This window comes from Pteronotus mesoamericanus, unplaced genomic scaffold (genome assembly GCF_021234165.1).
Source record: "Pteronotus mesoamericanus isolate MK-2021 breed Mesoamerican mustached bat unplaced genomic scaffold, CSHL_Meso_final contig_25, whole genome shotgun sequence".
Classification (NCBI taxonomy): Eukaryota; Metazoa; Chordata; class Mammalia; order Chiroptera; family Mormoopidae; genus Pteronotus; species Pteronotus mesoamericanus.
The window spans coordinates 40,422,122-40,435,893 of record NW_026555105.1 but is presented as its reverse complement, the minus strand read 5'-3'; the positions used below and the strand labels follow the sequence as shown (position 1 = coordinate 40,435,893).

Here is a 13,772-nt window from a genome sequence, read left to right as displayed (position 1 = left end):
CACCCCGCTCGTCTTCTCGACTCTCTACTGTACTCCTTACCAGGCAGATTGTGCTAAAGCCGATTCTTCTATCTCCGAGGTTACTAGGCTCCTCTTTTGCTATTGTTCAGTTGTTTGTTCCAGGTGATTTCTCCACAATTTAGTTGTAATCCCAGGTTGATAGTGGAAAGTGGTCAGTGTGGCTTCCACTCACTCTTCTGCCATCTTGATCCTCTCAAGACTACTGCTCTCTGCTCTCTTGAAAGGCTGGCTCTGGATTTTAGAAATTTCAAGCTAAGCGAAATAAGCCAGGCGGCGAAAGACAAATACTATATGATCTCACCTATAAGTGGAACCTAACCAACAATACAAAGATGCAAGGAAAATAAGACCAGCAACACTGAAAGGAAAAAGAAAACAACAGAGACAAGAGGGAAGGAGGGAGGGGGCCGGAGAAAAGGAAGGGAAGGGGAAAGTCAAGGAACATATAGCAAGGACTCATGGACAAAACCAAAAGGGAAGAGCTGAGGGAAGGAGGGAGAGAGGGGGCAAGGGAAAGTGGTGGGGGGGAGGCAGAGACAAATGTATTTGAAAAAATAAATTTAAATAAAATTTTAAAAAAAATTTTTAAAAATCTTATATATTTTTTTCAGATCAAAATAGGCAAGCTAACAGGAGACTCACAGGCCAGACTAGGGAATGAAGTGCCAGGTAGAACATGAGAGAATACACTGATGTCCCCACTGGTAGCACAGTGTTATTTTTCCAAAAGTTTAATGTACAACCTTACTTTGCGAACAAAAATAACATGGGTGGCAAGCAAAAGCTCAGGGGGCCACCTGTGTTGAAGAGCAGAGCCATGTCTTGTCTAGGAAAAATAAGTGATAGTGGTGAAAGAAAAAAGCAACTGAAGTGATATCTGAAAGCATTATCATTTCTGAAGGAATACTGAATTTAAAATATGCTTTCAGCTCTTCTTTAAGTACATTTAGGGTAAATTCTAAAAGAACACAGTTGCAACCTGTGATTCCAGGCTCTATAATAGTCAGCAGCAAATCTTTCTCAGATGCAAGAACTTCCTATATTTAACTTTGAAGAGGGACTAAATTAAAATCACTGGATGAGATGAAATGTACACGACCAAATTTTCATGACCTTGAGAAACCAAGGCTTTCATTTGACTTAGTTTAAAAAGCAGCACTACATTTTGCTTTCAGTCACACTCTGAGGGGAGAAAGAACAAAGCAACTTTGCAATGACTTTGTTCAAGCTTGAGGAAAGGCATATAGCACTTCATCGGCTTATTTGAGCCTGCAAGGCACAAAAATCAATGTGGACAGAGCAAAAGGTCAAATCGCCAAATGCTTAGTTTTATTTTTCTTTTCTAATTACAGAATCTAATTTTCTTCTTGAGCTTCCTTATTCAATCTTATAAAATTTATCCTTGATGATACTCTAGTTATTTAGGCAGTAGAGAGTCACTCATTGGGAGATAGGCCAGGGTACAAGTTCAGAATGCAGACTCTAGACCCAGATGGCCGAGTTCAAAGTATGCTATGCCACTTTGTGACTGAACATAGGTAAGTGCTCTGTGTCTCAGTTTCCTTCTCTATAAAATGATGGTGATAATGGAAATAAATGAATCATAAATAAAGGTCTTAAAATAGTACCTGGTACAGAGTTGGTGCATTAAAGGTACATTACCATTATGATTGTGATATATGTAGTAGACCGCAGAAATCTAAAGCATGAATTCTGGAATCTAACTGTTGGTGTGGATGCTAGCTGCTTCTCCAATCAGCTTCGTGGCCTGCGAGCGTTCTTTTATCTTTCTAAACCCTAAACCCCACCAGAAACACCCTATGTGGTATCTGCATCATAACTTCTTGGTTCTCCTTGTTTTTCACTGCAGTCTCTTCTCAGACTCCTTTTCTGGCTCTTCTGATCTCTCTGATCTTGGAGATCAGACCTTGGTCTGCTTTCCTATTTATGCTCACACACTAATATTCTTCTGAGAGAAATAACTTTAAAATGCACTTATACTTTGATTATTTAGTAAAGTTACAGAATACAGAATCAACACATACAAATCAGCTGCATATCTATACAATGAAAAATCCAAAAAATAAATTAAGAAAACAATCCCATTTACAATGACATCAAAAAGAATAAAATGCTTAGAAATAAACTTAACCGAGGAGGCAAAACTCTTGCGACTGAAAATTACAGAACAGTTAAAAGAAATTTTAAAAGACAATAAATGAAAAGATATTCTGTGTCCATGTGCAAAATCTCAGAGGCATTTTTTAAAGAAATAGTAAAAACAATCCTAAAATTTATATGGAACTACAAATGAAACAAATGAAACTGAGTAGCCAAAATAATATTGAGAAAAAGGAACAAAGCTGAAGTAATCTCATTGCCTGATTTCAGAACATATTACAAAGCTACAGTAATCACAACAATATGGTACTGGCATAAACACAGATATATAGAATGTACTAAATCCATGCAAACACAGTCAACTAATTTTTGACAAGACTGTAAAAAATACACCATTGGGAGAAGAGAGTCTCTTCAACAGATGTTAAAAAACTGGATTGCCACATGTAAAGGATTGAAAGCGGACCCTTATCTTACACCATACACAAAAATAAACTCAAAATGATTAAAGACTTAAATATAAGACCTGAAACTGTAAAAATCTTAGAAGAAAAGATAAAGAAAAAGCTGCCTGACATTGGTCATAGAAACAATTTCTTGGAAATGACACCAAAAGCATAGGGCACAAAAACAAAAATAAATAAGTGGGACTACACCAAACTAAAAAAAAACTTCTGCACAGCAAAGGACACTATCAACAAAATGAAAAGGCAAACTACAGAATGAGAGAAAATGTTTGCAAATCATATATCTGATAAGGGACTAATATCCAAATATATAAAGAACTCATACAACCCAATACAAAAAATATCCAATTAAAAAAATGTGCAGAGGGTCTGAATAGACTTTTTTTTCAAAGAAGACATACAAATGGCCAACAAGTAACTGAAAAGATGCTAATCTTTTCATCATGGAAATCATCATGGAAATGCAAACCAACACCACAATGAGATGTTCCATACCTATTAAAAAGGTATTCCATACCTGTTATCAAAAAGCCAAGAAATAAATGTTGGCAAGCATGTGGAGAAAAAGGAATCCTTGTGCACTCTTGGTGAAAATGTAAACTGTTGCAGCAGCTGTGGAGGATATTATGATGGTTCCACAAAAAATTAAAAATAGAACTACCATATGACTCAGCAATTCCTCTTCTGGGTATTTATTCAAAAGAAACTAAAGCACTAACTTGAAAAGATAGATGCATCCCTATGTTCACTGCAGCATTATCTACAATAGCCAAAACATGGAAGCAACCTAAGTGTCCACTGATGGATGAATGGATAAAAGAATATATATATATATATAAAATTTGTACACACATACACAATGGGATATTATTCAGCCATAAGAAAAAAGAAAACCCTGCCATTTGTGACAACATGGATGGATTAGAGGGCATCTGTTGCTAAGAGAGTAGATCTTAAAAATTCTCATAAGAAAAAAATTTGTAACTATGTGTGGTGATGCATCTTAACTAGCCTTACGGTGATAATCATTTCATGATATATACAAATATCACCTTATTATTTTGTACGCCTGAAACTAATATAAGATTACATGCCAATTATAGCAATAAAGAAATATTTTCAAATAAAGGACAACCAGCCAAAAAAAAAAAAGTATGTTACCTATTCACCCACATGCTAGAAGAACTGGTCAGCTACATGCAAAAGAAATAAATCTAAACACGGACCTCCCACCTTCATAAAAATTCACTCAAAATGGATCACAGACCTAAATGTAAAACACAAAACTATAAAAATCTTAGAAGATATCATAGAGAAAACCTAGATGGCCTTGAGTATGGTGATTGTTTTTCAGATCCAACACCAAAAGCATGATCTATAAAATAAATAACTGACAAGTTGGACTTTGTTAAAATTAAACACTTATACTCTAAAAAGATAATATCAAGAGAATGAGAAGACAAGCCACAGACTGGGAGAAAATATTTGCAAAAAAACACATCTGATTAAGGACTGATCCAAAATACACAAAGAACTCTTAAATCTCAACAATAAAAAATATAAACAACCCAATTTAAAAATTGGCCAAAAATCTAAACAGACACTTCACCAAAGAAGATATATAGATGGCAAATAAGCATATGAAAAGATGTTACACAACATATGTCATCAAGGAAATACAAATTAAAACAACAAGATGCCACTGTACACCTATGAGAATGGCCAAAACCTAGAACAGTGATAGCACAAAATGCTAGTTTGGATGTGGAGCAACAAGAACTCCCATTCAAGGATGGTGAGAATGCCCTGGCTGGTATGGCTCAGTGGACTGAGCTCCAGCCTGCAAACTGAAAGGCTGGTGGTTTGATCCCCTGTCAGAGTACATGCCTACGTTGTGGGGTGGGTCCAACATTTCTTCTGTCGTATCAATGTTTCTCTACCTCTCTTTCTCCTGCCCTTCCTGTCTGTCTAAAAATAAATAAATAAAATGACAAAAAGACATCATTAAAATCAATTGTTTAAAAAAAGGCCGATGGGAATGGGAAATGGTAGAGCCACTTTGAAAGACAGTTTGGAAGTTTCTTACAAAACATGCTAAAGGAATAAGAAAAAAAGAAAGGAGCAAAAAGAATATTTGATATAATCATTGCTGAGAATTTTCCAAAGTTAATGACAGAGGCCAAATCATAGGTCTATGAACCTCAGAGAATAGAAAGCAAGATAAATACCAGAAAAGCTATACCTAGGAATTCCATTAAAATCTTTAATGTGTATGTACCCAACAACAGAGCATCGGAATACATAGGCAAAAACTTACAGAACTGCAAGGAGAAATCGATAAATCCACTGTTATAGTCGAGCATTTCAACACACATCCATCAGTAACTGAAAAGCAGAAAGAATATACCATATTTTGCCATGTATAATGCATACTTTTCTGTCCAAATTTTTGAGGGGAAAATAAGCATGCACATTTTACATGAGAATTAGCACTAAAACATGGGTGCACATAATACACAGCAAAATATGGTAGTTTAGGTGAACAGTACCCTTAATCAACTGGGTCTAATTAATATTTATAGAACACTTCATCCAACAACAGCAAAAATACACATTCTTCTCAAGCTCACATGGAACATTTGCCATTACAAACCACATTCTGGGCTATAAAACACGTCTCAATAAAGACCAAAGAATAGAAGTGATGGGGAAAGTATGCTCTTAGACCATAGTGGAATTACACTAAGAGATCAGTAACAGAAAGATAGTTAGGAAAATCTCAAAAAGTTTGGAGATTGAACAACATACTACTAAATAACACATGGGTCAAAGAAGTGTAAGAACATTTTAAAAATATTTTGAGCTGAATGAAAATGAAAATACAACTTATCAAAAATTGTGGGATGCAGTAAAGGCAATGCTTCCAGGCAAATTTATAGTATTGAATGCATATATTAGGAAAAAAAAGATCCAAAATCAATAATTTAAGCTTCTACCTTAGGAAACAAATTAAATCCAAAGTAAGCAGAAGGAAAGAAATAATTAAATTTTGACAGACATACAATAAAATTGAAAACAGAAAAATAAAGAAAATCAACAAAACACAAAGCTGGCTCGTTGTAAAAAGAAAAAAAAAACCAACAAAAATGGATAAACCTCTAGCCAGGTGTATTAGTCTGCTCATAATGCCATATAACAAAATACTACAAACTAGATAACTTAAACAACAGAAATTTATTTTTCACAATTCTGGAGGCAGGAAAATCCAAGATCACGGTGCTAGCTGTTAAGGCCACTATGTTCTCACATGGCAAAAAAAGAGAGCTCTGGTGTCTCTTCCTCTACTTATCAGGGAATTTAGCCCTATAGGATTAGGGCCTCACAGTTATGACCTTATTTAATCTTTATCACCTCATCACAGGCCCTATCTACAAAATACTCAGTGTTGGTGTTTCAGTATACGAATTTTGGGTGACACAAACATTCAGTCCTTAACACTACTAACCAGAAAAAAAAGAGAGAAGACACAAATAAAACAAATGAGTAAAAAAACATCAGTATTGATCCCATGGGCCTCAAAAAGGATAATAAAGAAATAGTATAAACAACTCCATGTTCACAAATTGAAAAATTAGATGAAATTGACCATTTTCTTGAAGGACACAATCTATCAAATCTGACACAAAGAGAAATATATAATATTAATAAAACCATATGTGTTAAAAAATTAAATCAATAATTAATAATTTTCCAAAACTAGGCCCAGAGGGGTTTACTAATTAATTCTACCAAACATTTAAAGAAGAAATTAGATGAGAATCAAGATGGCAGAGGAGTGAGTGGAAGTCACTCTAATATCCTCCCAGGACCAACCTGGAATTACAACGAAATTGTGGAGAAACCACTTGGAACACACAACTGAACAATAGCGAGAGAAGACCCTTGTAACCTCGGAGACAGAAGAATCGGCTTTAGCACAATCTAAGTGGTGAGGAGTGCGGTACAGACCTGAGAAGGCAGGTGGGGCACCCACCGGCAGCAGCACCTGAAGGATATTGAAACGGCTAGTTGGATCACCTTGAGAAGAACGGAATCTAAACCAAAAGGGGGAATCTCTAGCCCACAGCACCAGAGACCAAAAAGTACACAGAAAACAGCCAGCTGCAAAAAGCGGCAGGGTTGCTCTCTGCCAGAGACAGGCAGCTGGAGATGCGAAGAACTGCTTAAAGGGCCAACACATAAATTTTTATTTAGAGCCACTTACCTAGTCTCTCACAAAGGCAGGGGCAGAGTGGGCTAGAGATGCTTGAGGAGAGACTGAGGAAGAAGGCTTTGGGAGAAAACTGAGAGAGTAGCTGGCGGGATCTCGGTGCTGACTCATCCCCCATGCACTAGCAGCCATCTTGCTCAGGCAGAGACCACTCCCCCTGAGCAAAACCAGCGTCAAAGGACCCAATAGCCCCGCCCCCAGGTAGGATTCCACCCCACCCTGTGCTGTCTAAGCTGCCTACTGAGTGCAGAGTGGCAGCCACGGACAGTAGATCCCTGGCAAAAGGGGGTGCAGAGACGTCTGGCGACACTTGAGGGGAGACTGGGGATGAAGGCTTTGGGGAGAGAAAGGAGAGAGAGTAGCTCACAGGATCCCAGTGCAGACTCCTCCCCCATAAGGCAGAAGCAGGAGAGGAACCAATAACCCTGCCCCCAGGAGGGGCTCCACCCTGCCTTGAGCTGTCTAAGGTGGCCTGCTCAGTGCAGAGTGACTAGATTAACAGCTGAAGGAGACAGCCACAAACAGTAGATTACTGGAAGCCTGGAAAAGACTGTCTAAGATCAGACAGCGTCAACATCTGACATTATCAGAGGAAGATCCAGAAAGTAAAAATAGCAGTCTCCAATCATAGAAGTTCACACCACAAAGTCAGGAAATCAAGACAGATCAACTTAAGAATCAGAAACAAAAGAGAAGAATCTCACAAATAATGGGAAGACAAAGAAATACACCCCATTCAAAGGGAAAGGAGCAATCCCCAGAAAGAGAACTAAATGAAATAGAGGCAAGTAAATTATCGGATACTGAGTTCCAAACAACGGTTCTAAGGAAGCTCATTGAGCTCAGTGAGCTCAAAGAGAATTACAAAAAAATACAGGGAAACCACAAGGAACTTACTGCAAACTGTATCTGCATGAAAAAGGACATAGAAACTATCAATAAGAGACAAGAGGAAGTGAAGAATACAATTCCAAGTAGAATGGTCTCTAAAAGTGTTTATAATTAAAATCAGAACAGTAAAAAAGTTGAATAGCTTACTCTTTTGGAGAGTTAGTAGAGGATTCCTTTTTTGAATCAGGAGAGCTTAGGGTTTGCAAAATACAATTATGTTTTTCAGTGGATGGGGCATCTCTTTCTTGCTCAGAGTGCATTAATTTTAAGGCCTCTATTCCATCTTCTCCCTCCATCTTGTCACCTGGATATCGTTGTGGTTCTGGACTCTTTAAAATCAGATCATCTTCACTTACAGAAACTGTGAGGTCACTGCTGCTGCTCAAACTTTCCTCCTCCTGCTCTTCCTGAATTTTCCTGAAGGGCGTCTGTGACTTTGAGTTCCCATAAGGACAATGATCTATAAGAGGGGATACAAATAAATTACTGATCACTAACTTCAGGGATAAGCAAAGTAAGATGTGCTACCTCACAGATTATTTCATCAGTTAAAAACATGTAGTAACAATCCACAAGTCATTATAGTATTTGAAAACTCATTTAAAGTATTTTAAAATATAACAGTTTAAAAATGAGATAATTTGCAAAAATATTTCCACATACATATTTAAAAACTCACACTTAAACATTACTTTGTTTATTGACAAAGAGAATAAAATTAGAGTATATATTGTTCTTTCGTAAGACTACTACCAACCAGAAAAACTAAATACCAACAAAAATCAGTAAAGAATCTCAGCCTCTTACCCTACCTGAGAAACTTTCCCCAGCAGAATGCTTCCCTTGAGAACATTCATTTCCAGATGCACAGTGTTCTGAGGCTGATATCAGAGAGACGGGAGGTCTGGGTCCTTCTTCCTTGACTTCATTATATTCATGTGTCAGTATTTCTCCCTCTGATCCCTCTGATCGGCTGGAGCTGTCACACTTTAAATCAGTGGTTCTATTCTCTGGACTTAATCTTTCCTGTAAGGAGAGATGGAGTTCAGGAGACTTTTTGCCTTCAGATAAATTACTCTTGCCATGATGTGTGTTGCTTCCTATCTCCAAGCCATGAGTTTCTTCCTCCTCAGACAATGGGCTGGCTGTGACTAGCATTTTCTCACCAGTCTGAAGAGATGTCTTTCCATCTATTTTGTCAGACTTATTTAAGCACTGTGTGTCACTACTAGTCTGTACTACATAGCTGTCCGTCACATTACTGCTCTGGGTTGTCTGTTGGTGTGAATGTGGGTCAGGAATTGAAAAGTTCTTTGTGGGTTGGGGAGATTTCTGCACTGTATTAAAATCTCCAATGCTTAAGATCGCTGACATTTGGCGGCCCATATAGATTGTTGCTGATTGATACACTCCTCTTGACACCGCTGTTCCTGAGTAAATTCCTTCCTGGACTGCCACCTGAAGCACCAAAAAAAGATGTGAGTTAAACATACTGTGTATGAACAATTAGGTTGTTCAACTTGTTTTCACAAATGAAGTAAACAAACATGGCAAATGAAATCAACATCCACCATATTTTATAAATCTCATAGCTTCCTTAAAAATAAATGAGCAAAACCCAGTATAGACCATGCTATTTCATTAAAATAACAATATTGATTCACAAAGCAAATATTGTTCGGGAACTATGGAACCTATATTTTTCAAAAAGAGATGCATACATTGCGTAACAATGTGAATGTACTGAATTTCACTGCTGTACACTTAAACACGGTTAAAATGGTAAATTTTATGTTACATATATTTAACCACAATTTTTTTTAAAAAGCCATGTGTTCTAACCACTTTCCACAAATAAATTTGAAATTGATGGAGCTAGGGAGGTACTTGACCAAAAAAACAAAAAAGAGAGAAGGCGTGGGGGCAGAGAGGGGAAATATAAAGGACTATTGTAGGTTTTAAAACTCTATTTCTAGTATTATGTATAATATTTTAAAACTTTTAATAATTGCATTAAAATATACTGTGCAAATCTGTAAAATAACCATTATTTCTGTTTAAGGGCAAATAGCCAACAACAGTTTTTCCTGAACATCTTCAAGTACTTTTAAAAATATTTAAATTTACTTGTATGTCTATGGGGAGAAGGGCATTTTCTCCTCTGTAAAAAAAGAGAGAGGATGAGGAAGAAGGGAAAAGGGAGAGAAAAGTAAGCAATTGGTTCAGTGGCTTAAGAACACAGTGGGAAGCAGAACTGGTAGTAACAACTATGAAGCTTTTCTTCAAAAGGAACCAAAGTATATCCACATACATATAGCATCTAGTTCACAGAGCCCTACAGAGTTGATGGGAAAATGTATTTGTACCCTTCCTCTGCAGATGGAAAACTGAGGCTCAAATTTTAAGAGAGAAAATGTCATACACATAGCAGAAACAATCCAGGTCTTACCTCTCTTCAAAGATGCCATCTCTTCTTTTGACAAAATGAAAGAAACAACATTAAAGTTAAAGACATGAACAGAAATGTCAGGGAAATGGAGGAGTAAGGCCCTCTCAAAATTCTCTGCTGCATAAAACAAATAACACTGCTAACATTTTTATTTTATTTAATTATTTTATTTAACTATCTACTTATTTATACTGTTGTTTAAGTACAGTTGTCTCCATTTTACCATGACCACTTTCCCCCACTCCACCCACCCCCACCTCCCACGCTCAATCCTCCATTTTGGCTTTGTTGATGGGTCCTTTATATGTGTGCCTTGACTTGACCCTTACACTTCTTTTCCCATTAACCCCCTCCATCCTCCCCTCTGGATACTGTCAGTTTGTTTTCTCTTTCAATTTTGCAGGTTATATTTTGCTTGCTTGTTAGTTTGGTTGATTAGGTTCCACTTATAGGTAAGATCATATGGTATTTGTCTTTCATCACCTAGCTTATTTCGCTTAACATAATGTTCTCAAGTTCCATCCATGCTGTCATGAAGGGTAGTAGGTCCTTTTTTCTTTCTGCTGCACAGTGTTCCATTATGTAAATGTACTATTGTTTTTAATCCACTCATTTATTGATGGACACTTAGGTTGCTTCCAAATTTGGCTATGGTAAATTGTGCTATGAACATTGGGGTGCATAGGTTCTTTTGAATTGGTGTTTCAGGACTCTTAGGGTATAATCCCAACAGTGGAATCGCTGGGTCAAAAGGCAGTTCCATGTTTAGCTTTTTGAGGAAATTCCATACTGTTCCACAGTGGCTGCAACAGTCTGCATTCCCACCAACAGTGCACTAGGGTCCCCTTTTCTCCACAACCTCACCAACACCCATTGTTTGCTGATTTGTTTATGATGGCCATTCTGACTGTCAGAAAGTATGAAGTCATATCTCATCGTGGTTTTAATTTGCATTTCTCTGATGGCTAGTGATGCTGACATCCTTTCATATATCTCTGGCCCTCTGTATGTCCTTCTTGGAGAAGTGTCTGTTCAGATCCTTTCCCCAATTTTTAATTGGATTGTTTGTCTTTCTGGAGTGGAGTCATGTGAGTTCTTACTCTATTTTGGAGATCAAACCCTTGTCTGAGGTGTCATTGGAAAAAATATTTTCCCATGCAGTTGGTTCCCTTTTAATTTTGCTGAAGTTTTCTTTAGCCGTGCAGAACCTTCTTATTTTGATGAGGTCCATTTAATTATTCTTTCTTTTATGCTCCTTGTTCTAGAGGGCATATCAGTGAAAATATTGCTGCATGGAATACCTGAGTTTCCTGCCTATGTTCTCCTCTAGTACTTTTATGGTCTCATGACTTATATTTAAGTCTTTTATCCATCTTGAGTTTATTTTTGTGTACGGTGTAAGTGGTCGAATTTCATTTTTTTGCACTTAACTGTCCAGATGTCCCAACTCCATTTGTTGAAGAGGCTATTTTTACACCATTTTCTGCTTCTGCCCCCTTTCTCAAACATTAATTGACCATAGAGACATGGGTTTATTTCTGGGCTCTCTATTCTGTTCCATTGATCTACGTGTCTGTTCTTATGCCAGCACCAGACTGTTTTGATTACAATGGCCTTGTAATATAGTTTGATGTCAGGTATTGTGATCCTTCCTACTCTGTTCTTCTTTCTCAAAATTGCTGAGGCTATTTGCGGTCATTTGTGGTTCCCTATATATTTTTGAAGTGTTTGTTCGATATCTGTGAAATACGTCATGGTATGTTAATAGGGGCTGTGTTGAATCTATGCATTGCTTTTGGTAGTACAGACATTCTGATGATATTAATTCTTCCCATCCATGAACATGGCATATGCTTCCATTTATTTGTCTTCCTTAATTTCTTTCTTCAATGTTGTGTAGTTTTCTGAATACAGGTCTTTTACCTCATTGGTTAGGTTTATTCCCAAGTACTTTAATTTTCTTGTTGCTATAGCAAATGGGAATTTTTTCCTGATTTCTGATTCTGATATTTCATTGTTGGTGTAAAAAAATGCCTGTGATTTATGAATACTGACTCTGTATTCTGTTATTTTCCAGCCAAATTCACTTACTAGGTCAAGAAGTTTTTTGGTGCACTGTATAGGGTTTTCTATGTACACTATCATGTCATCTGCAAAAAATGACAGTTTTACTACCTCCTTTCCAATTTGGATGCCTTTCATTTCCTTTTCTTCTTTGATGACTGTGGCTAGGACTTCCAATACTACGTTGAATAGAAGGGGTGAATGTGGACAACCTTGTCCTGTTCCTGATCTTGGTGGAAAAGTGTTTAGTTTTTGCCTGCTGAGTATGATGTTGGCTGTAAGTTTCTCATATAGCCTTTATTATGTTGAGGTATGCCCCCTTAACTGTCACTTTGCTGAGTGTTTTCATCATAAATGGATGCTGTACCTTATCAAATGCTTTTCCCGTATCTATTGATATGGTCATGTGATCTTTGTCTTTCATTTTGTTTATGTGATGTAACATTTACTGATTTGTGAATATTGTATCATCCTTGCATCCCTGGGATGAATCCCACTTGATTATGGTTGATGACCTTTTCAATGTATTGCTGGATGTGGTTTACCAATATTTTGTTGAGGTTTTAGTGTCTATGTTCATCAGTGATAATGGTCTGTAGTTTTCTTTCTTTGTTGTGTATTTATCTGGTTTTGGGATTATGATGATGCTGGCCTCATAAAAAGAGTTTGGGAGTCTTCCCTCTTCTTAGATTTTTTGAAATAGTTTGAGAAGGATAGGGGTTAGCTCTTCCCTAACTGTTTTGTAAAATTCTCCTGTGGAACTGTTTGGTCCAGGGCTTTTGTGTGTCGGGAGTTTCTTGATTACTGCTTCAATTTCACTACCTGTTATCCGTCTCTTCAGGCTTTCAGCTACTTCTTCATTCAGTTTTGGAAGGTCATATGTTTCTAGAAATTTGTCCATTTCACCCAGGTTTTCAAATTTCTTGGCATGTAATTATTGATAGTATTTTCTTAGAATCCTTTGTATTTCTGTGGTATCAGTTGTAAATTCTTTTTTTTCATTTCTGATGTTATTTTTTGGGGTCCTCTCCCTTTTGTTCTTGATGAAATCTGCTTAAAAGGGTGTCAATTTTGTTTATCTTTTCAAAGAGCCAGCTCCTGGATGTATTGGTCCTTTGAACTGTTCTTTTAGTCTCTATGTCATTCAATTCTGCTCTGATCTTGATTATTTCCTTCTTCCTCCTTGCTCTGGGATTTGTTTGTTTTTGTTTCTCCAGTTCTTGAAACTGTAGGGTTAGATTGTTTATTTGAAATGTTTCTATATCCTTTATGTAGGCCTGCATTGCTACGAACTTCCCTCTCAGGACTGCCTTCACTGTGCTCCATAGATTTTGGACTGTTGTGTGTTCATTTTCATTTTTTCCAGAAACTTTTTGATTTCTTCTTTGATCTCATTATTGACCCATTTGTTGTTTAATAATATGCTATTCAGTTTCCATGATTTTGAATGTTTTTGAGTTTTTTCCTTCAGGATGGTTTCTAGTTTCAG

At 37.0% G+C, this 13,772-nt stretch overlaps 1 protein-coding gene across 2 annotated transcripts in view; it reads right to left on the bottom strand.

The window, feature by feature from the left end:
* The window catches only part of KIZ (kizuna centrosomal protein), a 163,407-nt gene that overhangs the window by 111,061 nt on the left and 38,574 nt on the right, over positions 1–13,772 (bottom strand). Inside the window, exons 5-6 of one of the 2 annotated variants that reach the window (XM_054574142.1) lie at positions 8,583–9,230; positions 7,918–8,230 (exon numbers count right to left, since the gene is read on the bottom strand). In XM_054574142.1, coding sequence (XP_054430117.1) covers positions 7,918–8,230; positions 8,583–9,230 — 961 coding nt within the window. The remainder of the gene's footprint in view (positions 1–7,917; positions 8,231–8,582; positions 9,231–13,772) is intronic. The other variant, XM_054574140.1, reaches the window with a different exon arrangement.